A 26694-nucleotide genomic window follows, 5' to 3' on the forward strand; every position below is an offset into this window, starting at 1 on the left:
GCTGCCAGACCCCCTATAATTGTATTTCCCTTCAAATAGTATAGGTTATTTTCCCTAACACCTCGCATCACCACCATAGAACCTTTTGTGACCTTCATAGTAGCATCCTCTAAGATCACTCGATAACCTGCTGCCTCCAAAGTTTCAAAAGAAATGATATTCTTTGTCAACTGTGGCACGAACCTCACTTATTTCAACTCCATAGTCACTCTGTCATGCATTTTGATCCGGACTGTACCAATTCTACCAATAGGACATACGTGATCATTACCCATAAGCATAACATCCCCTCTTTCCAGCTCTTCAAAGCTGGAGAACCAATCCCTCCTATGGAAAATATAAAATGTAGCTCATGAATCCAACATCCACTCCGTAGAGTCGGCATAGCAAACTGACGGTGGTGCATGGCATGAATAGCCTAAAGAATTCGAATCTGAATGGTCGCTAACAGCTTTTGCAACATTCACCTCTGAAGCCTGTATAACTTTCCCCTTATTCTTCCTGGCTTTATCCTTCAACTTTGGGCACTTGTTCTTCCAATGTCTCTCTTCTTTACAAAAGACACATTGATTTCTACCAACACTCTCATGTTCACCTCTATTCTTTGACTTTGAGCGTTTGAACTGGCGGCGGTTTGGACTACGACCTCAAATTGCTAATGCATCTCACGATGCCTTTTCGAAGGATTTGCCATCACTCTTCCTCAACTCATAATTCACCAACGTTGAGGTCACCTCCTTGTAGCTAACAGTAGTTCTTCCATTGATCATAGTGAGAACAAATGTACCATAATCATCCTCCGGCGATGAACACAATAGTAACATCTCCTTATCTTTATCCTCAACCATGATATCCACATTGGTTATATTCAAAAGCAACTTTGTGAAGTTGTTAACATGCTCCCTAATGGAAACTCCATTCTTCATCTTGAACTGATAAAACCTTTTCTTCAAATGAAGTCGATTCTCAATGCTCTTCGTAAGATACTTTTCATTGAGCATTTCCCACGATCTCTTTACCGACATCTCGTTCATCACATCATAAATAAGATCCGGCATCAAGCATGACCGAATAAGTCCACAAGCCTTACTGTTCTTCTTTTTCCAAACCTTATCCTCCATGTATTCAGGTTTCTCTTGTAACTTATGAGTCTCCTCCAAATTTTGTGCATCCAAAGCATCCATCACCTGGCACCTCCACAAATCGAAATTAATTTTTCAATCAAACATTGGAACATCAATCTTAGTGTTATTGATGCTCAGACTCTGTATCACCTTCGTAAGAGACGATCCCGATGTGCTTGCTTCACCCATGTTAACGATCTAACTCTTCAAATAAGAATCGTTTAGCGAATCCTTCGAACAAGCTCCAAGTCAAACCCGAAGCTCTGATACCTGTTTGCGTCAAAAGTTGGTTTATTCATGGAACTCATTGCAACTTCAGTCGTTTGTTTGCGTCGAAAGTTGTTATTTTTATTACTATCGAATCTATTACAACTTTAGTCGTTACAATAAATTCGAATAAAATAAAAAGTTGATCTTTTTATAAGATCTCCTTACACAATGAAAATAAAAAAAGTTTATAACTTTATCAAACAAACACAGAGATCGTTTATCGGTCTTCTGCTTGCGTGGGATCTTTGCCTGTGTCGGGGTTTATCCGTGGACGACCATCGATCTGGATCCGGTTAATGGAAAATTCGGCAGAGCTTTGCCTTCATCGAGGTAGTGTTTGATTAGAAGCGCTGAGATTGACCAAGCGAAATCAGAACTCTTCTCGAGATTAAGACCAAGCCTAATCTCGAGGAATAGACAGGAACGGGCGTCGGATCTCTCGAACTCTCCTTCTTTATGCCGAAGAACTCGCCAAGATCTGTCAACCCTCGCTGAAATTCATGCTCCTTTGACTCCTCAATCCGGCAGCACCTCCTCCTCTTGATAATTAATCCCCTTGAGAAATGAGCACCCGAGCTCGTATTTATAAGCTTCGGAAGCGGTTATTTGGATGAGAATGAATGATTCGTCATTATCTTTAGTTAATAACTGATTAACCATGTTAGGGGATGATATCAGGTCAGTTTGGATGCTTAGGAACGACCAAATCCTGAGAAAAACCGTCAAAAACCGAACCGGGTTGAAACAGCGCGCGTAGGACAAATCTGACCCGCGCTTGCGCGGGTCGGATGGATCCGACCCGTGCCGGCGCGGGTCGGTTTGGTCCGTACCGCACGGCGCGCTTTTGGCTTCGCTGATTTTCGTGTTTTCCGGTTCTTCCGGGACTTGTATTTTCCACCGTTTTGCATATTTGATCATCTTGTTGACTTGCACGTTTCGTTGCGGGATTGACCGTCAACACGCATGTTGGTTGATATGCGCACGTGTTGATTGATGCATGCATGTTGACCGATGCACACGAACTGATTGACGCGCGCGTGTTGATTGATGCACGCGAGCTGATTGACGCGCGCGCGTTGATTGACGCATGCGGGCCACTTGGTTCGTCGTTTCACTTCATGCGCTTGTCGATGACAGATAATCCTCTTAGACTCGGATAACGACGTTCATCATCTTCTCTCCGTCTCGAGCTATGTGCGGGCACCCATAGGCAATTTTTGACGCCTACAGATACCCCCTCCAAAGAATTTCAGACTCATTCTTTTATAGAGGAGTCTGGAATGCTTTGGATAAGATAAGTCATCTCCTCAATTTTGTAGAGTAACCTTGAACTATCTCAATTCTTAACTTCTTTAGTCTTCAATCTATTCATTGTTTCGTCGAATAGATGAAGTTCTTCCGGTGTTGTGTTTATCGTCTGACCGTTGTCGAAATCTTGAACTGAGATTGGTGTGTAAGTTTCTGAACTTAGCTCGTGCTATTGAGTTGACTTTGAACTGATCATCTCCGTCGGGAATTCATATCTGATTGTAATTAAAATCCTTGGAGTCATCTTTTGCCTTATTTTGGCGAAATTGCTGATGTGTCGACCAGCATCGACCTTCACTGTAATGCATTGTCCGGCGTTGACTTTAGTTGTAACGCGTTGACTGACGTTAACACAGTTTATACTCGTACGTTTGCTGGAGTTTACATAGTTTAAGCTCTTAAAACGTTGGAGTGTGGCGGTCCCAAATGTTGGGCTGTAGGACCAACTATTAAAGCTGATTCATCTGCATGTACAGATCTTATCCCGAAGTTGTTGGATGCTCAAGTCATGAGACCAACTAATAAAGCTGATGCGTCAATGACTCGTATTTATAGAATTTTTGGCAAATTCTCAGCCATCAACAGGTTTAATAAACCTTTACCGACTACTGTTTGAGTCGGGCTAGCATGCGAATTGTTTAAGTCCGTTTCGCATGTGACGTTATGCTAAAAGAGTTAACCCTTTTAGTGCTACGATATTGAATACGTAGACTTCGTCTTTCTCACGGGAATAGACTACCAGGCAACGCGTGTTAGATGCTGACTTAGGATTTTTGACAAATCCTCAGCCTTCAACGGATTTGACGTGTCTTTACCGATTACCGTTTAAATCTGGCTTGCATGCGGATTGTTTAAGTCTGTTCCGCATGTAACGTTATGCTAAAAGAGTTAACTCTTTTAGTGCTATGATATTGAATACGTAGACTTCGTCTTTCTCACAGGAATAGACTATCTGGCAATGCATGTTAGGCGTCGACTTATCCCTACTTAGGCTTCGGGATAAAAAAACCCCAGACTCGGATTCTGGTGTCTTCTTCAAACGGTGAAAGACTAAACCGGCAACGCGTATTAGGAGTTGACTTATCCCTGCTTAGGATTCGGGATAAAATTCCCCACGCGTGTAAGGCACAGATTATGGTGTTATGAATAATAATCTGCCACAATATCGAATATGTGGGCTTTTATCTTTTTTACGGTAAAAGACTGACCGACAACGCGTGTTAGGCGCTGACTTATCCCTACTTAGGATTCGGGATAAAATTCCCCGCGCGTGTAAGGCGCAGATTATGGTGTTATGAATAATAACCTGCCATAATATCGAATATGTGGACTTTTATCCTTTTTACGATAAAAGACTGACCGGCAACGCGTGTTAGGCGCTGACTTATCCCTACTTAGGATTCGGGATAAAATTCCCCACGCGTGTAAGGCGCGGATTTTGGTGTTATGAATAACAACCTACCACAATGTCGAATATGTGGGCCTTCGTTCTTTTTACGGTTAAGAACTAACCAGCAACGCGTGTTAGGCATTGACTTATCCCTACTTAGGCTTCGGGATAAAATTCCTCATGTATAAAAGGCATGGATTTTTATTACTACGATACTGAATACGTAGACTCGGTCATTTTTACGGGAATGAACCACCCAACAACGTGGGTTAAGCGCTGACTTATCCCTACTTAGGCTTCGGGATAAAATGCCCCAGACTGGATTCTGGTATCTTTTTCAATCGGTGAAAGACTAAACCGGTAACGCGTGTTAGGCGTTGACTTATCCCTACTCAGGATTCGAGATAAAATTCCCCATGCATAAAAGGTATGGATTTTTGTTGGTACGATGCTGAATACGTAGACTCGGTCGTTTTTACGAGAACGAACCACCCAGCAACGTGGGTTAAGCGCTGACTTATCCCTACTTAGGCTTCAGGATAAAATACCCCAGACTGAATTCTGGTGTCTTTTTCAATCGGTGAAAGACTAAACCGTCTTTTGGAGTTGAAGGATGGTGTCTTCTCTTGGGGCAAAGATGTACCCGAAATGGGAGAGGAAGAATTTTATATTCTATCTCCCAACACTGAAGAGGAAGAATTTTATATTCTATCTCCAATTGACAAAGGAAACTCAAAGTGGGATCTCCACTTCATCCGGAACGATGAAACTAGGAGTGGGACCTCCACTCCGAGAATCGAAAAATTCGGATAATCCTAACTATCGGAAGGTTTGATTACCGAACTAAAGGTGAATTTCTCATTTATCGAGAGTGAATTAGGGTTTTATCCTTGACTGTAGGAAGGTTTGACTAAGCAGGAGTTTGATGTGACCCTAACTGTAGGAAGTTTTGATCATTTGATTTGAAAGTGGACCTCTCGTTCATTGGAGGAATCGAAAGGGGATTTTGGTTTTGGCCCTAACTATAGGAATGTTTGACCGAATGGGAGGTTTGAGACGATCCTAACTGTAGGAAGGTTTGATCGCTCGATTTGTGGACCTCTCGTTCATTGAAGGAATCGAGAGGGGATTTTGATTGTGGTCCTAACTGTAGGAAGGTTTGACAAGGTAAACAGTGGGAGTGTGAGATGACCCTGACTTTTATAGGTTTGATCACTCGTTTTGTGGACTTCTCGTTCATTGAAGGAATCGAGAGGGGATTTTGATTGTGGTCCTAACTGTAGGAAGGTTTGACCAAATGGACAGTGGGAGTGGGAGTACAAATCACAGTGTAAGTGTTGGCTTGTACAAATCACTCAGTATGGCTTCTTAGTATCAAGTGATAAGGACTTAACACGAAGGGGTTTGACAATTCGTCAAAGATTGACAGATTAAAATTCCAAGCATTATATCCGGACTCTAACCATGAAAGTGTTGAGTGCACGAACATAGCGGAAGTTTGAATGAGTTAAACCGAAAAGAATTTCGGTGATCCCACCGTCAATTAGTCTGATCGGTGGGAGATTTTTGTGATGGAATACTGTGAGTCGTTAACAAAAGAGTGTTCGGAAATCACAGTGGGAGTTTAGTATTTATCACTTTATTCGTAATGATCGGGTTATCCCTAAGAATATTATATTTAACATTCTTCCAGGAACTTCCCGTTACATGAATTATCCACCCCCAGCTTTCTTTACAAAACTGGGTCCAATGAGGAGTACGTTGTCCTCAGTTGTATGTTCGGGTTATCCTTAAGAATATAAGATTCTCTAGGAACTTCCCGAGAAAGAAAGAAAACAGTTTAGACTCATATACCTGTTGGAGTATTGAGAAGCAGTTTATACTCGTATACTCTTTGGAGTGTTGCCATTCTCATTTAGCTTATCCCAGCGTTATGACGCCGGCTTTGACCAAGGTTTGGATGCTATTTTTAAGAGCAAAGCAATCCTTGGTGGGATGAAGGATCCTCCTGTGATACGCACAGTATTTCGGATCCGCAGTGTTATCAGTTTCCTCCTGATTTGTGAGGTGGTAGCTTGATCTTGTTATTTTCAAAGAGGGATTCGAAGATGACTGGAACGTCTTCGTCCTTGAAAGAGTAATCTTTTTGGAGTCTTGAACCCGAAATCTTTTGTTGTCTTCGGGGTTGCTGTTGCGACGTCTGGTTAGCATGAACAGCTGTTGCAGGTGCTTTACCTTTACCACGGGAGGTGAAATTTGAATTCGGAAGATTCGTCGTCGGTTGGCTCTTCTCGGCCTTCTTCCTTCGGAGGAAGCGTTCGGCCCGCTCTCCGCGTATCTTCAGCTCTTTCTAGTTGTTGGACGGTGCTACTCCCATAACTTCCAACACGTCCAAAGAGAGGTTGTTGTGACAGGTTTGGAGGATGAAGTCCTCTGTGATCGGATCTCGGCAGTTCATCGCCCTATTCCGGAAGCGCTTGACGAAGTCATCGACCATTTCGTCATCTTCTTGCTTCTCATCAAAGAGTGTCCTGATTGACACTTCGGCATCGTCATCAAAGAAGTGAGCGAGAAACAGGTTCTCCATGTCGTCCCAGCTGTTGACGCTTCCAGACTTGATACGGCGGTACTAATCGAAGGCGGGACCGCGAAGGGTGCCAACGAATGACCGAACTATCAAGGCTTCATTGCCAGATATTATACCTAAGTGGGACTTAAAGTAGATCAGGTGTTGAGTGGGCGAACCCTTCCCGTCAAACGGCGTGAAGTTTATCAGGTTGAACTTCGCCGGATGCGGGATCGAATCTCACTCTCTCGGGTAAGGACACGGAATGCCAGTCCTTTTCACCTCTTGATCAGACATCAGAGCGTTGACTTTTCTCTCGAGATCTTTTATTTTCTCATCGTCGCTTGTATCGGGCTCTGGACGATTCTTAAGAGAAATAACACGACCACCCCCGGCGTTGTCATTATTGGTGGAACCACCTCTAGCATTTTGGTCAACGGGGGGGTTCTCGGTATCGAGAGGTTCATCCACATCTGAATCGCCACCTACTTGGTCAGCACAGTTGTGACAGCTGGATTCACCAAACTGATTGGAAAGAGCTCGAATTTGTTGGTCATGCTCTTCCCTCATTCGTAGCATAGTCATTTCCATTTCGATCTTGAATGCCTCTTTCTACTTGGCCAAGGCATCCTCAATCATTTTGGCTACTTCCTCGGTGTTAATCATAAACACTTCGCGGGATTGTCTCGGACTGGATACCGTATTATATGAAGCGATTGCTGAGTTAGCATCCGATGCTTCATCATCCGAGGATAACCCTCTTTGTATTCTCTGATAATCCCTTTGTCTAATAGTTCCTGATTGTAACCGGGTTAGACGATACGATACAAGCGGGTCAGAGCTAGAAGGTCGAATCGATTTTTCCTTATCAACCATATTGATGGTAACCTCTGGGGGTTCGTCACCTTGAATGACTGATCGTTTCTTACGGAGACGCTTTAGATTGGACTTAGCCTTTCCATTGGAGATCCTCTCAAATACCAAGACCCTCTGCGGAGCGGTCTTAGGGCAGCTACACGCTGATAATACTGCCCTGATAATCTTAGCGCACAGACAGTGAGGGTCCGCTTTCCGGGTACTTCTCTTTCGAGATTTGTTCGTACCCCCCGCCCGATAATACAACTCATTGGTCAGATGACCAGAGCAACCTATCGGGTGTTGACACGAATCCCCTGGTATAACATTGTCATTGTCAGATGAATACGTTTCTTTTAGGGGATTTACCACTTTATTAGCATTCTTAAGAGTCACGTGTTTAGAACTACGCTTTTGGGAGCACAGGATCTCAATAGGCTCCTGGTTTTGGATACATACCCCCAGGCGGGTGGAAATCGTTGTTTTCTCTTTATGAGAAAGCTTGAAATTGTTGCGAGGGCGTGTGCGACCCCCAGCTCGACGAGTCCCTCGGGGTGCAGTCACCAGACACAAGCGTTCTTCTATCAGAGCTTTGCCTCGATTCTCATGCAAAGGACCCAGGCGATCGACTATCCTCACTTTGAATCAGGATAAATCTACGCTGTCACGGTGCTCCGTCGGAGGTGCAGAACTCAAAGGGATGGATGAAACATGTGCATAACGTCTTCTGTCTTTACCCTGACGCGGGTCAGACTTGGGCGACCCGCGAGTTGGAGGGTCGGCTTTGGGTGACCCGCAAAGTGGAAGGTCGGATCAAAGTGACCCGCGATTTGGAGGGTCAGATCCAAGTGATCCGCCATTTGGAGGGTCGGATTTGAGTGACCTACGAATTAGCGGGTCGGATCCGAGTGACCTGTGAATTGGCGGGTCAGATTAAAGTGACCCACGCTTGGGAGGGTCGGACTCGAGTGACCCGTGAAGTGGAGGGTCGGATCCAAGTGACCCGCGATTTGGAGGGTCAGATTTGAGTGACCCGCTTTTCTTGATTTTTTCGGCGGCCGTCTTGGATTTTGGCCTCCAAACTTTGTGCAGTTTCTGTGGCTTCTTATCCACTTCATCTCTCTGCAACCTTTTGGCCTCTTGCGAAAGAATTCACGCGTGCGCAAGCAGTGCGCAGTGCTTTTTGATCCGTTCCTCGAGAGTTGAACGGGTCTTTTTGACTTGTACTCATTCACTTGTTGATGATTTGGAGGGGAGGGCATTTGTCCGTTGTTGGGGCACTTGGTGTTGCCTAATTTTCAGATCCGCCTCGTAACGGATCCCGTCAATTGACTCCAAAGCGCTAACGAGTTGGCGCGCAAGGCGTTGGCGCTATCTTTGGCGAGCTCTCTTCGATAAAGTGGGCACGCCTTCTGTACTCAACTCCTTGATTGAGGAGGAGTTCAGATCTGCAGATCCGGACTCGTTGGAGGCCAGAAGGGTATTGTAAGGTTCAGTTACCGCAGCAACGGGGGCATTGATCTTCCTTCGCTTGCGAAAGGCGGAGGATCTAGAGGAGGAGGACGACAGATACTCCTCGAACTTTAGTTGGTCAAACTCGTATTCGACCACTTCTTCAACCGAGATGCAGATCCGATGTTGCGACATGACAGCTCCAGCAGCGAAGCTGTTGGCTCCCACTGTGGTCATCAGATTGTTTGCATCGAAAGTTGTTGTTTTCATTGCTATCGAATCTATTACAACTTTAGTCGTTACAATAAACTCGAATAAAATAAAAAGTTGATCTTTTTATAAGATCTCCTTACACAATGAAAATAAAAAAAGTTTATAACTTTATCAAACAAACGCAGAGATCGTTTATCGGTCTTCTGCTTGCGTGGAATCTTTGCCTGTGCCGGGATTTATCCGTGGACGACCGTCGATCTGAATCCGGTTAATGGAAAATTCGGCAGAGCTTCGCCTTCATCGAGGTAGTGTTTGATTTGAAGCGCTGAGATCGACCAAGTGAAATCAGAACTCTTCTCGAGATTAAGACCAAGCCTAATCTCGAGGAATGGACGGGAACGGGCGTCGGATCTCTCAAACTCTCATTCTTTATGCCGAAGAACTCGCCAAGATCTATCAACCCTCGCTAAAATTCGTGCTCATTTGACTCCTCAATCCGGTAGCACCTCCTCCTCTTGATAATTAATCCCCTTGAGAAATGAGCACCCGAGCTCATATTTATAAGCTTCGGAAACGGTTATTTGGATGAGAATGAATGATTCGTCCTTATCTTCAGTTAATAACTGATTAACCATGTTAGGGGATGATAGCAGGTCAGTTTGGATGCTCAAGAACGACCAAATCCCGAGAAAAACTATCAAAAACCGAACCGGGTCGAAACAGCGCGCGCAGGACAAATCTGACCCGCGCCGGCACGGGTCGGACAGATCCGACCCGCGCCCGTCGGTGCGGGTCGGATCAATCCGACCCGCGCGGGAGCGGGTCGGTTTGGTCCGTACCGCGTGGCGCGCTTTTGGCTTCGCTGATTTTCGTGTTTTTCGGTTCTTCCGGGACTTGTATTTTCCACCGTTTTGCATATTTGATCGTCTTGTTGACTTGCAAGTTTCGTTGCGGGATTGACCGTCAACACGCACGTTGGTTGATATGCGCACGTGTTGACCGATGCGCACGAACTGATTGACGCACGCGTGTTGATTGATGCACGCGAGCTGATTGACGCGCACGCGTTGATTGACGCTTGCAGGCCACTTGGTTCGTCGTTTCACTTCATGCGCTTGTCGATGACAGATAATCCTCTTAGACTCGGATAACGACGTTCATCGTCTTCTCTCCATCTCGAGCTGTGTGCGGGCACCCATAGGTAATTTTTGACGCCTACATCGTTTACAATAAGTTCAAAAGAGTTAGTCTTTTTATAAGACTTTTCTTACATGAATAAAAAAATAAAAATACAACTCTCTAGAAACACACGCAGATGATGTTTATCACCCGCTACGTGTGTGGGATCTTTATATGTGTCGGGGTTTATCCATGGACCATCGCGGATCAGATCTGGTTGATCGGAATAAAAGATCAATGCTCTTGCTTCACAAAGGAAACAATCACAGAAGTAAATAATCTCAACAAAGTGAGATTACTACTCTTCTCGAGATCAAAACAAAGTCTGATCTCATGGAATGGTGGAACGGGCTTCAGATCTCTCAAAATCCACTCTTTATGCATAGGAATTCACCAAGATCTCGCTAGCCTCTCTCAAATTCGTCAGAACCTCATCCTAGCTCCTCTAAAATTTGTGGATCCCTTCAAATCTGCCTTTATGAGGGGTTCTAGGGGTGTATTTATATATTTTAAATGTCGTGTTTGTGGATAGAATCGAAGAACAACCGTTATTATCCGTTTAGGTGAGTTTTCGGTTGTGTAACAGCTTCCACTCGTTTAAAGATAACCCCACATGTTTATGGATGACCCCAAGGAGTTCTTAAAGCCAATCTTATCAGAAAACATGTCAGGAGCTGACATGGGTGCGAGTCACTTCAAAGTGACTCGGAATTTCCTAGTCACTTTGAGGTGACTCGGATTTTCCGAGATAGTTTGTACTATCTTCGGTATTTTGGTATTAATTCTCTCATCCGACCTCGGAATAAAGTGATTCAAGATGCATTGAAAAGTTGATGAAGAGATATACAACTTTTGTCTTTTGAGATTTTTTGTATTCAAATCTCATCATGGTCAATACTTCACTTTTTCGTGCGGGTCACTCTAGAGTGACCCGCACGTGTGCAAGCCACCTTGAGCCCTCCTGATTGTATTTGCTTCATCATTTCACAAGTTTTGACGTTTCACGTACGTTCCTTCGCTTCTTTTTACAGCATCGGATGATCCTCTTTGACTTGGATAATCCTCTCTGACTCGGATAATATCGTTCATCGACTTCTCTCCGTTTTAAACTACGTGCGGGAACCTATAAGTAATTTTTGACGCCTATAATACCACTTGTTGTGCGCAGCGGAACTCGAAACGCATGAAAAAGTACAAACAAGATCAAGATAGATTACAACCAATAAATAAAACACAATCACCACAGTAAGACAAACGAATTTTACGTGGTTCGGCAAGTTGCCTACGTCCACAGGGCAAGGAGGAAGGAGTTTTTATGATTAGAGATAAAGAAAATTACATATATGGTTACAAATCTTACCAAAAATCCTCAAACAAAGCTCTCTAGATCTCTCATAAATTTTCCCACAAAGGATGCACAACACTCTCTCAAAGGCTGCTTAAAAACATCCTCTCTCAACCCTAATTAATCAGGTTTAGGGTTATATATTAGCTCATGACAAAACAAGTCTGAGATCCAAACCCAACTCAAAAGCCGACTGGCGATCGACCGCCAAATTCATCGCGATCAACCGTACGCAACGACAGACACCTAAAATGATTATAGAGTTTCTATGGTCGATCGTTGGTGGTCGACCAAACCAAATCTAGAGACTCAGAATCCTACAGGGTCCCTGGCGGTCGACCGTGACGGTCGACCGTCCCAACTCCAGAAACCTGCTTCGATCTTGTGCACGTTTCCGATCGACCGCCGAAGTCCTCGCGGTCGATCGACTAGTTTCCAAACTATTTTTCCTGAGCTTCTTCAACAGTTTTCGCCAATCCTACAGTTTGGGTGATCAATCTAGTCATTCTCCTCTAGATCCAATTGTTTGTAGCTATATCCAAGCTGTTTGGGTGATCAATCTTCACTCAGCCTTGGACCTCTAAAAATTGAAGGTAGTTCTTTTTTTTTTGTAATTGTTTGTGCATCATGTACCTTGCATGTTGGTATTGTTGATGTCTGCTTGATTTTTTAGTGTAATGAGGTCATGATTGCTTGACTTTTTTTTCCTTTCGAATGTATGGAGAACATATTAATTAATATTTGGGGTATCCTTGATTCTGTCTATTTTGGGTAAAAGGTTATGCATGAATACATTATGGATCTTTCATTAGGTTATGCATGTTGAATCTAAGGTTTAGTTTGAATTTTCGTGACGAGAGTATATTTTTAGCCATGTTAGTTTTACCATGTTAGTTTTCGTGACAAGAACTAAATTAATGTGTTAGTTTTGACTGAAATGCATGTTAGTTCTAGTTTTAGCCATGTTAGTTCTACCATGAGCTATGTTAGTTCTAGTTGGCGTCACGTTAGCCCTATCACGGTAAATGTTAGTTTTAATTTGTGTCATGTTAGTTCTACCAGTTGCTATGTTAGTTCTAGTTGGTGCTGTGTTAATTCTAGTTTATAACATGTTAGTTCTAATGTATTTTATGAGTGTTAGTTCTAGGTGCACTCATGTTAGTTCTACCTCCAGCTAGCGTTACGTAATCATGCCATTTAGTAGCTTATTATGTCAAAGTTAATAATCATGTATTTGTTCCTGCTCATGAGTTTATTTGCAAAAAATATACTATTTAAGAATTGAGTAAGTTACTGTTGTAATGTTAATATTCATATATTATTTTATTTTAGCTTCAGTGCTGAGTTTCAAAAGAAGAATGCTAAGTTTCAAATATTACAAGTAAAATTTCTTTACATTTTTCAAAATTAGTAACATAAATTTGGTATTGTAGATGGATGGTGATGGAGTTGATGAAGAAATTGTTATGAAAATGTGTTCAGAGGTTGTATTTTTTGTTATTTTAGCTGCACCCATGTTAGTTCTACCTCTAGCTAGCGTTAGATCTAGTATAAGTGTTGGTTATATTACCTATGTTAGTTCTAGTTGAGTGATTGTTAGTTCTAGCGGCTCCCGTGTTAGTTCTAGCGGCTCCTGTGTTAGTTCTAATTGTTCTTGTGTTAGTTCTACCTCCAACTAACACAAGTTCTACCATGATAATATTGATCAAATCTGAGCACATAACAGTGAATTCATAGCATGTAAGCTTATGCATTTGGTGCTATGATGATTGCCATATTATGATAGATGCAACCATAAGTTGTTAATTCATTGTAAAGACGAGGCAACATTACAGTCTTCAATGATTTTTTGCAAACTTTGATGGTGAGGCATACCATGATAATATTGATCAAATCTGAGCACATAACGGTGAATTCATAACATGTAAGCTTATGCATTTTGTGCTATGATGATTGCCACATTATGATAGATGCAATCATAAGTTGTTAATTCATTGTAAAGGTGAGGCAACATTGCAGCCTTCAATGATTTTTCGCAAACTTTGATGGTGCGGCATACCATGATAATATTGATCAAATCTGAGCACATAGCATTTACATGCTAGCAAAAAAAATTCTAACATGGTGAACCAAAATACACATGTAAACTGAAAATTTTAGCTTTGTTCCCCATTTCATTTCTTCAATTTATTTTCAATGTACAAATCACAATGTTTAATAAAATTAAAATCATACAAAAAATACATAGAAAGAATGAACAAATTTTTCATAGTTCGACTTCACGGTTCGATTGCTTCAATGTTTTCTTTAGTTGTTTTGTTTTGGTTGCAATCTCCTCTCCAACAGGCAATTCTTCAATCACTGGCATGTTCTTCTTTATTGCATTGTCATTGTGAGCCCAAACAAAAAATTTGCATTGCTTATTTGGAAACTTTGCACATCCCCAGAAATATCTACATTTGTTCCTCCAATTCTTGCACAGCTTGAGGGGTGTTAGAATTTTGCAGAAACAACATACCCCCTGGTGCTTGAGACCCTTCCGATGTATGCATCTCACGAAATAAAAATGTGTTCACTAGGTGAACGAAATTATGATATGTTTATAACTTAGCTTTGTTCATGCTATATATTGGGTTTGGTAGCTCAACTAGCCGTTATTTTTTGACTGTTGGCAAGTGACTGTTAGAGTGTTTGAAAAAAAGCCTCTTTGATCGGTATTTTCACCACAATAATGGTGGTTTTGTTTGTCTTATATTGGACTGTTGATGATGTTGCTGTACATGGGTGTGAAGTACATGTTAGTTCTAAATTAACGTGTTAGTTTTGACTGAAATGCATGTTAGTTCTAGTTTTAGTCATGTTAGTTCTACCATGAGCCATGTTAGTTCTACCTCCAGCTAGCGTTACATCTAGTATAAGTGTTGGTTATAGTGACAATGTTAGTTCTATCATAGTTATTGTCAGTTCTACTTGCTATCGTGTTAATTCTAGCTGCACCCATGTCAGTTCTACCTCCAGCTAGCGTTAGATCTAGTATAAGTGTTGGTTATATTGCCTATGTTAGTTCTAGCTGAGTGATTGTTAGTTCTAGCGGCTCCCATGTTAGTTTTAGTTGTTCTCGTGTTAGTTCTACCTCCAACTAACGCAAGTTCTAATGCAAATGTTGGCTCTTTTGCCTATGTTAGTTCTAGTTGAGTTATTGTTAGTTCTAGCTGTTGTCGGGTCAGTTCTAACCGTTATTTTTTTACTGTTGCCAAGTGACTGTTGGGGTGTTTGAAAAAACAAGCTTCTTTGATCGGTACTTTCAACACAACAGCGACAGTTTTTTTGTCTTATATGGCCGGTCATCTTAAGGGGTGAGTAGAACATGTTTCCAGGTATGTTTGAAGCCCAAACAAACATAATAAACTAACTTTTATTGTTTCAACTCATTGACTTCTTCTTCTTCTTTTTTCCCAACCAACATGATAAATTGATGGGTGTATTTCTATTCTACCACTCTGTTTCCATGCCAAACAAACTAAAAAAAATCGGTTCTTAGAAATGAGTGGAAAGGCATGAAAATTGGGTTTCCAGCACTTATTTCCATTTCCAGCATTTTTGAGAAACCAACAAACCCTTACAAGCAAAAACTTCTATTAATATAAAATATATTACAAAATTAAACAATAGTTATAATGGTTAGGGTCAATTGTAGAAGGGCCGGGTACACAATATTCACAAAAGAATTTCCTATTTTTATATTTTTTACATTCAAAAAGATATACAAAAGAGAATATAAACATACAAAACTATATATAGTAGCAAAAAATGTTAAAAACTCACTACTTTAAGTTAAAAAATAGCAAGTTAATATTTATCTAATAAATAAATAAAAAAAATAACTTTATTCTAAAGTTGGTCTATATATATCTAATTTTTGCCGCAAATGATATTTTCATTTCTTAAATTAGCTCCGCGGTAGTAATTATTTTTTGTAAATATTTTTTTTAGTTTTTTTTAAACCACGTTCTTAAAAAAAATTCGTCACGTGCATTATCCACTCACAACTTTGCTATATGTAGGAGGACAGAGTTCCACTTTGATGATCAAAATATATTTCCTGTCATTTGGATCGATAATCACAAAATATTTTCCCTTTTCTCTATTTTTTTTTCAATTTTATCCGGTTCTATTTCAAACCATATTTTCCGTCTTCATGTTGACAATCACAATATATTTTTCCCTTTCCTCAACTTTGCTATATGATCAAATATTTTTCCCTTTCCTCAATTTTATCCGGTTCTATTTTAAATCATGAGGAACTCGGTTTTTTTCTGGCCGAGTTCCGATGCGAAATCAGTCCGAAGAAGCACTGGTTCAGCCCAAACTCTTTTTTATCCCTAATAAAGTCTTATTCCAACTAAAACTAGTTTAGCACTCCATCAAAGCCCCTCAGTAAATGAGACAAATATAATTTCAGTGAATGTCATCCTCGGTTTCGGGCGCCTACCGCAGGAAATTTCATCTTCTCCACACTAAAAAAACAGCTTAAAATGCAAGTAAATTGAAACGCTAATCGTTAAACAGACCTTTCAGCACATAAACACGGGAAGAAAACAAACTATAAAAATAAAAAAACCTATCTTAATTAATGTACATCACATAAATATTCCTAGCTCACCAACACTCCTTGGGCTTGGAAGGGAACCTAGCCGCGTCCGCACAGTAATCATACACCAAGTGCTTAGCCCTCACCCACATCAACTGATGACTCTGGTGCACGTTCAACTCCTCCTCCATCACCTTCTCCTTCCACGAGTACCCCGCCTCCCCCTTGCACCTCCTCACCCCCTCCTCCTCCTCCTCCATCCCCACCCCAACCCTGCACCCATCAATCTCAAACTCTCGGTACGTCGTCACGAACGGCGAATGCGACAATCGCGTCTTCACCTTGCCACCGCTGCGTCCGCAGTCGTCCGCGTTTCCACAGCGAGCTGTAAACCCCCATCGCCTGGTCCGTCGGAAGTCGACACCCCGTTCTTTTCTCGTAGACCCTGATCGGGGTCTGCGTCGCACGCAGCGTAGACGACCCGCTTTCCGGCTCCAGAGGATGGAGTAAGGAGTGGAAGTCGGCGGTGGGCGAATAGCCAGCGTGTGGCGACTTGCTCGCGGTTGCCCCGCCGTTGACGTAGATGTTGTCTGGACGAGGTAGGGCCTCGCGCGGTCTGTTGCGAGGAACTCGTAGTCGAACTCGTGTGGCGCGGGCCGTCCGACCAATGTAGAATGCCGTCACGGTGCGGCGAGTCGCCTGGGACGAGCTTTATCTCGGAGGTGGTTCTTCCGTACAGATACTTGTTCTTGGATGCGAAGCCGGCGCCTGGAATGGATGGATGCGCTAGTGTTAGTTAGTTAAATAAATTGCATAGGGATATTTTACAAATACTGACGATAGTTTCAGCGCGCGTGATTAATTTCTCAAAACACGCCGCCACCCACGCTGCGCCTGGCCAACAATGGCAGCGTGAATTTCATGAAACTCATGACGTCAAGCGTTTAGAGTGGATTTGACATAAGTTTCATCTTTTTTTTTTCTCCCGTTTTATGTATATTTTCTATCATCGCAGCAATATTGGGAGCAATTTGATAACTGAGATTGATCTGGGGGGGAAATACTAAACCTGAGAAATTGTCGAGCTTGAGTTGGAGCAATTGGCCATCATACGCGACATGATCCAGAGCCCAACTGGGCTCGAAGAGTTCATCAAACTTGGCTGCATTGGCCAAAAGCAGAAGACCCAGCACTAGAAAAGAGCCCAGAGAAAGTTTGATGGCCGCCATTAGAGAGGATTTGGGGGGCTCTCGAGATGAGAAGCTTTCACTGGTTCCTGAGCTCTGGTGTGAGAGCCAAGGGACCCCCTTTGCTCCCGTTTTATAGGCCCAAAACCCCACGTTGGCTTCCCACGCAAGCCACGTGCCACGTCAGCATCCACGTAGCATTATAAAAATTAGCCGTTGGCCTTGTTTCTTTAATAGCTGGACCACGATAGGGGACCAGTGTACCTTTAAAGGTCGAGTCTTCAGGCCAGCCAATCGGATGATAACACGTGGCAGATCCAGCTGTGTGTTCTGACGCCAGGCTGGTACATTTTCGGCCCGTGACAGCTGTAATGAGAGGCAATAATTCTCCCCGACACAAATAATGGCACCTGAGTACGACATCTCTCTCGTGGGACCCGCCGTTGTTATGTGTTTATTTTTGCGTGCGTCTCATTCTGGTGAGCGTAGGCTTCTCTTGCTGATTTAAATATCTTTTGTACCTCGAATCACGTACTGGAGCTTTATCCGGTAAAGTTAACTTTGGTCCTGCTGTCTCCAATTTGAAATCCTGACCGTTCGATGGTCATTATGGACGATAAAGGATGCGAGGGCGGTAAGGGTACCGGGGCGTCCAATAATGTGGAGACCTAAAAATGGAAAATTTCAGTTTAAGTCCTTGAATTTGGTGGGTTTTGTGAAATTAGGAAAATGGGCAATGAATAAGCTGTGGCTTTTTTCAATCAGAGCCGACGTAACGATGCGTGAAAATGAGAGCAGCGTGATGGCGCATAAATGATGGTAGTTGTGTTTGGATTTTAGCATGATATCCAAAATTGTGATGAAATTATGTGAATTATGTTTTACTTAATGCCATTTTTTTAACCTAAGTGATTTGTGTCATGTCAAGGAAAAAGAAAAATCATGAAGTTTACTTATACTGTATGTTTCACTGTATAATAGCTCTAGTTTTATTGAATTAAATATTGCTAAAACAAGTCCACCAGTTGCTGTGATTCTTGGTGACATGTCAAATGTATCAAAAGAAAATGAAAGAGAAATTTTGTTGTCGTCTTCTTCTTCCTTAACCAGGCCTTGCATGCATTGTAGGCCAGTTAGTATTTCTTAGAAGACCAATATTTGGATTTCCTTTTATTTCTATATAATAATAAAAAAAATTTGAACATCAACATGCAACAACAACAAAATAAAATGCTTATTCTAAGCTTTCAAAAGCCACTCATCAACAAAAAATTCCTTGTTCAGCAATGAAATTACTTATTTGGCTTCAGATCTCATTCACGTATTTCTTTAAACTACTTTTAGTCTCATCTTTACGGGGAGCTATTAATTTCTTCTTTAAACTACTTTTAGCTTCGTCTTATGCTTTGAACTATTATTTTTTCTCTCATAAATCCATGTGAAGACTCATAAAAAAATAAAAGAAAGCAATGTAGTTGGATGCTACAAGTGATAGCTCAGAGATTTCGGGACAAATTCAATAATGAGGATGATAAGTCCGGAAATAGTCTACGGGTATTTAAGGAAAATTTTAATAGCTTAGGCCATCTCCAACGCAGCTGGCAAAACAGCGGCATTTTGCCAGCTACGTTGAACTGTTTCCCCTCCAACCGTGCCGCATTCTTTGCGGCACTTTGGATTTCCGCGTTATTACAGTTCATTACTTTTAATTTTTTTTAATATTTATTTTTTACTTTTTACTTAATATAAAAGTAGATAAAATGGAATATACTGAGAATATTCTGAGAATGTTCTTTTTTGGTGCAAAAAATAGTACAATGTGTTGAAAATGTATTACTGTTTGATGTGATTTTTGTATCATTTTGGTGCAATGGGTTGGAGATGGTCTTAGAAGTTTAGTCCGGTTTTATTGTGCACAGTAAGGAGTGGATTTTTTCCGATTTGCTTAAAATTATTTTCCTCCTGTGAAAATATGTTTTCACTGTCAACAAGGGGTAAATGTGAGTGAAATAAGAAAATTAAAATGGGGAAAAAGAGAAAAAAGAGATTATTGTCTGCAGCCGAGGAATGGGAGAGCACGGGAGGGGGAGCGTGCAAACGTAGCTGTTGGCCACTTGACACGTCACGTCCCCCATTCCCACAGACAATAAAACAGAGCAAACGTGTACCATCTGCTTTCCTCCATCATCATCTGCATTCCCCAGCTTCTTCGCTCCCTGGACTCCAAATCCCAGCCCTCAACCAAATTGCAATGCACGGACTGGAGTCCGCTCACCGTACACGAGAAATGCACGGTAGTTGAGACTGGGTGTGTTTGTGAAACGATATAAAACTGTCTCGAAATCAGTTCTGACTTAGACCATCTCCAGCAGGAGGTGAAATTTCACCTCCTTCTCTCCTGCCACATCACTTTATTTAATTCAATAATCTTCATTTCCCTATCAACTCTACAGCAGGAGATTTTTCAGAAAGTTTTTTACTTTATTTGGGACCCACCATAAACCACTTCACTTCAACATATACCCCACCATATTTATTCATTCTTTTTCCTATTTCATATATATTACTATTTTATTATTATTATTATTATTATAACTCATATATTTATAATTATAATTTATTAATAATTCAATAAATAATATATAATATTTAAATATATATTATTAATTTAATTTTCAATAATATTTTTAAATTAACATAAAATAACACACGATTTTATTAAGCATACGGAAAACCAAACACACCCAAATTATTGAAAACAGGCCAGAAAACACACACTAAATTGGTAAAAATTTAATCGGAGGTTGTCCCAAACTTCTGCCAAATGTGCTCGATGAGATCCTTCTTCAGCTGAATATGTTGGGTCTTATCTCGTAGTTCCGCTCTAGTCTGATTATCTGCCTCAGATCGGTGTTGAACATGGACTTGAAACTCCGGCAACACGTCTGTTTGAACATTGAAAGAGGCGCTAGAGCTAGCATTGTTCGACGGTTCAAAGTCGATATTTTCCCAGTTTCGCGAATACGTATCTCGTTCATCCTCTACTATCATGTTATGTAAAATAATGCACGCCCTCATTATTTTTCCTAAGACATCAAGATCCCACATTCTAGCTGGTTGGCGGACAATAGCGAAGCGTGCTTGGAGTACCCCGAATGCGCGTTCCACGTCCTTCCTGCATGATTCCTGTTGTTTGGCAAAAAATTGATGTTTGTTGCCTTGGGGCATTTGAATTGACTGCACGAAGACAGGCCACTTAGGGTAGATTCCGTCGGCAAGATAGTATGCAAGATTGTACTCCCGCCCATTCACGGTGAAGTTTACCCGTGGAGCTTCACCAGACTCAATGTCGTCAAATACCGGTGACCTGTCTAGTACATTTATGTCATTCAAACTACCAGGAAGCCCTGAAAAAGCATGCCATATCCACAAATCATATTTTACCCGTGGAGCTTCACCAGACTCAATGTCGTCAAAAACCGGTGACCTATCTAGTACATTTATGTCATTCAAACTACCAGGAAGCCCTGAAAAAGCATGCCATATCCACAAATCATATGACGCAACTGCCTCGAGGATAACTGTTGCCGTCCCCTTGTGTCCACTAGTAAACTGCCCTTGCCAAGCCTTAGGACAATTTTTCCACTGCCAGTGCATGCAATCAATACTTCCAATCATCCCTGGGAATCCACGTTCCTGTCCAACTTGGAGCAACCTCTGCAAGTCTTCCACATTTGGTCGTCGTAAGTATTCATCTTGAAACAATGCTATTACCCCTTCGCAAAACTTGCGAGTACACTCGATAGCAGTGGATTCTCCTATCTTGACGTACTCATCACAAGCATCGGCTGCGACTCCATATGCGAGCATGCGTATGGCAGCCGTACACTTCTGGATAGGCGTTAACCCAAGCTTGCCCGCATTATTGCGCCGTTGTGTGAAGTAATCGTCGTAATTTGATATAGAGTCCACAATTCGTAGAAAGAGAGGCCTTTTCATTCGATACCTGCGTCGGAACTGGGCGTCAGTGTAAGTGCATGACTCGGCAAAGTAGTCGGCCATGAGTCTCTCATGCGCTGCATGATGATCTCTATGTATGGATTTCCTCTTACGTGGTTGTTCGCTTCTCCTTTGCAATTCTTCAAGAAGTTCTCGCTGCCTATCAAGTATTTTTTCTTCTATTTCCCATTGTTGTTGGAACTCTTCTAGACTAAACTCATTTAGGAAAGGATCCATTGGATGCTATGATTTTTGAAATGTTGATAGGTATACTTATGATGTGCATCTGATCAGTTTATATAATGAAGGGTAGTTGTTCAAATAATTGAATTCACATGCAATTGCAGAGACATGTGTCATAGGGCATGCAACATCAGAGACATGTGTCGTAGGGCATGCAACATCAGAGACATGTGTCATAGGGCATGCATGTGCAGAGAGTTGTCAATTCATATTTTGTATTATTATGCAGGTGTAGTCATTTCATCCTTTGTATTTTTTGCAGTGAAAGGTCAATTCAACATTTGTTTGTTTTTGCAGTGAGTAGTAATTGTATCTTTTGTACTATTATGCAGTGAGAAGTCATTATCAATCGGCTTTATTGAAACATAAACAACAATTTTATTCAAACATAAACAACACTTTTATTAATACATTCAACAAACATAGGCACCCACACAACTCCAAAATTAAACAAACGGCACACAAAAACATCAGAAAGAAAACACACAATCATAACTTCTTGAGAAGGTCTTATTTTCCAAACAGGTTCTTCCTCAACATATTATAAGCTTCTTCATCTTCATCGTCACGATCTGGTTTGTTTTTCAAGAATAACCACATCTCCATATTCTTGGAATGAGCCAGGTTATTCATAGCTGAAGCAGTACTTGATCTTTTCTCTTCAAATTTTTCATGAGCACTGACTAGCTTAGATAACTCCTCCTCAATTGCCCCCTTTGATTTCCTTGACACAGATGTTTTACTAGAGGAACCTCTAGCTTTCTTCTTTGCCACGTCCCTACCCTCTGGACGTACAAGGGTAGGAGTTGATGATTCAACATCCTCACCACTACTCTTTCTTTTAGAGCCACTACTACCGGATGCATTTCCTCCTGTCATATATTTGGGTTGATTACGAACCACCTTCCACTCATCCACCAAATTAAACGTCGTACCCATTTTCTCAAAGTACAACTCTCTTGCCTTGGATATGTAGTTTTCATCGGACCAACCGCTACGCTTCTCCCTACATGCAGTACTGTAGCAGCCAATGAAACTGGATATCTTTCTGTTGATGTCTTTGAAATGACTATGGCACCGAGACACAATCCTCTCCTTTCCACTTTTGGCGTTCTCATTCACGTACTGTGTAATTTTACCCCAGAAAGTTTCACCCTTTTGGTTGTTCCCCAACTCACTATCATTACTAACGTGAAAATAACCAGTTAGTAAAAGTATGTTGTCTTCGGTGGTCCAAGTTTCATAACTTGATCTCTTTGCTGATTGTTGGGTTGGAGGGAGAAAACTGTGAGGAGTATCCCCACCAACATTTCCCAAAGACATTTGGGTAGAAAATTCTGGGATATCTGTAGATCCGCTACTAAACCGGGGTGTCGCTGGCTCACTCGACTCCGTGTTAGGACAATTCATATGGGAGGGAACATAGCTGCTTCCCGGAACTGGAGGATAACCGTAAGGAAGATAAGGATATTGCATGCCGAAATTTGGTTGCATCATATACGGCATTTGAAAATTGGGCTGCATCCCCGTATTTTGAGTATTTTCGGGGCGTTGTATATTTGGATGTTGTGGTTGAGGGAGGGTATTTTGAGGTTGGTTAGGAAAGTTGTAGTTGTAGGAAAAATTAGGATAGTTTTGTGAAGGATCCATGAAGAAACTAGCTTCAAATTGTAGAAAGAAGAAGAATAGGGTGTAGAAACTCAGATTTTTTTTTGTGTCCAAATGACACAAAGTTAGTCTCTATTTATAGAGTTTGAAAAATGAAAATTAATGGTATAAAAATTATAAATTAATTCATTGTATTTATCTCAAAAAATATCAAATAAAAATAAGGAGGAAAAAAATAAAGCTTGCCCAATAGAAATTCGCCATGTGTCCGCTTGCATCAAGGCGCGCGCGTGGGCTTGTCAGATTCATCCGGGGTGAAATTTTCACCCTCTCTCCGATCTCATTTATTTCACCCCCTTAAAAAACCCCAGCTGCCTTCAAATATCCCACAAAAAAACCCCTGCTGCATATGGTCTTAGGTCCATTTGGTTTTTGTTTTTGTTTTTGTTTCCCCCCCAACCCGCCCTATTTAACCTTCATGGTGGCTCAACAGAGCAAACACTACTGTATCACAACTCAGGCAAGGGTCAACTTGGAATGTTGCGAAAGTAGTGCTTTGCATTAGTGGTGGAGTTGGAAAAACTAGCCATGATTCTGATTTATGAAGAGGAAAAAAAAGGGCACATGAATATGACTCCTTATTAAAATATAATATTTATAATAATCATAATATACTATTAATATGTTCAATATTATTAATTAGAAAATATTATTAAATAATATATTATATTATATTAATTTTATTTATATTATCATACTTTAATATATAGTACTTTATTATAATTTTTATTGTAGTAATAAAATATTATTTAATATTATAACTACCACAATATTGACAATATATTTAAGACTATTAATTAATATAATAAAGTATAATAGAAAATAGTAAAGTATTATATAATAAATTATATCATAAAAAACTACAATAATATTTTTATTCTAACTAATAAAATATATACTAAATAATATAAAGTAATATTACAATAATATAATACTAATATTATAATATATAAAATATTATTAACTAATATGTAATAATGTTATATTAGATAATATTGTATTATATTTTATTATCTTACGTTATAATAGAATTTTATAACATAATATATAATTAAGATATATTATAAATTATAATATAATTAACATATATTAGATATTTAATAAATTAGTGCTTTAAAATTATCTCACTTTCCTCATGATTGTCCCAAAGTTAAGAATGATGTAATTTTTGAAGGTTGAGACAAAAAGTTTGTATAGAAGTGAGATAATTTTGAAAAAAAATAGGGGTAATTGTCCTAATCTCATTATCCAAATGAATAACACTTTAAAGTGAAATCTCAATCTCATTATCTTAATGAATAACACCATAAAGTAAAGTCCCAAAAATTATCCCACATACCCTAAATTTACACCAACCAATAACACCCCTTTAGTGTTGTGCTAAATCAAAATTTTTGGACCAGCTTCCCCCTCCCCACTTTCATTCAAAAGAAAACTGGTTTAGTTGCAATATTTGGGATTCAATAGTTGGGCCCGCTCTAGCATATGAATTTGCCAAACAATAAATAGCTTAAAATTAGGTCAGCTTCAGTTCAATTCTAACCCAATTTTACAAGGTTGCCGTGTTAGACCCTAGAGGGGGGGGGGTGATTAGGGTCTTATGCTAATCTAATCCGATTTAAATACCAATTAAAATTAATTAATACGTTATCCTAACAAGTATGAAATACAACAAGATATGTAAGCTAGGATAAGCAATATGAACAATGAGATATATCTTATATATATATATATATATATATATATATATATATATATATATATATATATACAATATAAGCATCATCTATAATTTCCCATAAATCAAAGTGTTTAGATTGAACAAAAAGTTTAAATCTAACACACCATTGGGCATATGGGAAATTATCTAATCTAGGAGCAATATTAATGGCATAACCTAAACCATGCATATCCATAATATAAAAGGCAAGCAAGATACAAATAAAGCTCAAAATAAGATTAGCACAAAAAGATAACTTGGATCTTTAACTCAAGGCGATTAGACCTTAAATCAAAGAGCACCAAGCTCTGATACCAATTGTTAGACCCTAGAGGGGGGGTGATTAGGGTCTTATGCTAATCTAATCCGATTTAAGTGCCAATTAAAATTAATTAACAAGTATATTCTTGCAAGATAGATATACAAGAGTTATGTGCAAGAATAAGCAATATGAACAAAGGTAAATATCCTAGCAATGATATATACTATGAGATATATGCAAGGATATATGAGCTAACACAAGATGATATATCCTATCAAAGAGATATACAATATGATATATGTATAGGATATGTAAACTAACACAAGGGGTAAACAATCTAAACAAGATAGTGGATGATATAGATAATGAGCTAATGACAATGGCGATATAAGATATGAACATAAATATGAATGAACGCCAAAGCACACTCAAACAAGCAATATGATCACGGAGTTCGGACCTTCCGTCCTACGTCTCCGCTCCCCACTCCCGGGGAGAAATCCACTATCACAATCCGGTTTGGAAGCCGGAACTTCTACACACTCGGTTTTCTAGCTAACCGAAAACTCTACAACTCACACTCTTGCAAACCCACCTCTACACTCACTAAGTGTTGGACCTAGCCGTGTCTCCCTCAAGTGCTCGGTTACAACCTCTCTCTCTAGGCACGTCAACCGACGTCACTCCTCTTGGGACGATCCCCGACTCTCACCACACACTCCTCTCGGTGTACAAGTGTATTACAAAGTGAATCTCACAATAAGCACAATATAAATCAATTGATTGTTATCTAAACAAGGTGAGAACTCAATTAAGCACAACTCCTAGTCAAGGTGAGAACACAATGTAGGCTCACACTCAATGTCACACAATCCCACAACTCAATTATATAATGTATGCAAATACAATAAGCTCAATGGTTGTGTGTGTAAACAAAGAGTAAATCAAATCAAACTAAACTCAAATAAATTCTAGCTTAATAAAATGATAATCAAACATTTATATATAAATGTAAAGCTAGATTGAGTTTAGAAACACTTCTCTAAAGATGACAAGAGAGAGAGGGAGAAGAGTTGAATGCCCAAACACCAAAGAATGATCTCCTCAAGCTCTTGTGAAAGTTCTTCATAAACAAACTCTTGAAACAAACTTAAAAACCCTTCAACAAACTTGTAAAACTCTTTTTAAAACTCTCTTAAACATCCATGAGAAACAATGAAAGTTGAGGGCTTTTTATAGCCTCTTAAACCAGCCACAAACCCCCAAAAACCGAAAATATCAAAAACTAGCCGTTACTAGCCGTTACTAGCCGTTATAGGCTG

General features: G+C 40.3%; 3 protein-coding genes across 3 annotated transcripts; all 3 read right to left on the bottom strand.

Annotated features, from left to right (window-relative positions):
* LOC109820674 (xyloglucan endotransglucosylase/hydrolase protein 9-like) lies at positions 16221-17596 on the bottom strand. The gene is made up of 2 exons (XM_020386854.1): positions 17363-17596; positions 16221-17061 (listed from the first exon to the last, which is right to left on the bottom strand). The coding sequence occupies exons 1-2, from the start codon at positions 17520-17522 to the stop codon at positions 16631-16633; spliced, it is 591 nt and encodes a 196-aa protein (XP_020242443.1). The 5' UTR covers positions 17523-17596; the 3' UTR covers positions 16221-16630.
* Positions 20252-21870, bottom strand: LOC109821692. The gene has a single exon (XM_020387856.1). The coding sequence runs from the start codon at positions 21714-21716 to the stop codon at positions 20274-20276; it is 1443 nt and encodes a 480-aa protein (XP_020243445.1). The 5' UTR covers positions 21717-21870; the 3' UTR covers positions 20252-20273.
* Positions 21901-23459, bottom strand: LOC109822873 (glutathione S-transferase T2-like). The gene has a single exon (XM_020389133.1). It carries the CDS (start codon positions 23370-23372, stop codon positions 22233-22235), a length of 1140 nt encoding a protein of 379 aa, XP_020244722.1. The 5' UTR covers positions 23373-23459; the 3' UTR covers positions 21901-22232.

The sequence above is a fragment of the Asparagus officinalis genome, chromosome 8 (genome assembly GCF_001876935.1).
Source record: "Asparagus officinalis chromosome 8, Aspof.V1, whole genome shotgun sequence".
Taxonomy (NCBI): Eukaryota; Viridiplantae; Streptophyta; class Magnoliopsida; order Asparagales; family Asparagaceae; genus Asparagus; species Asparagus officinalis.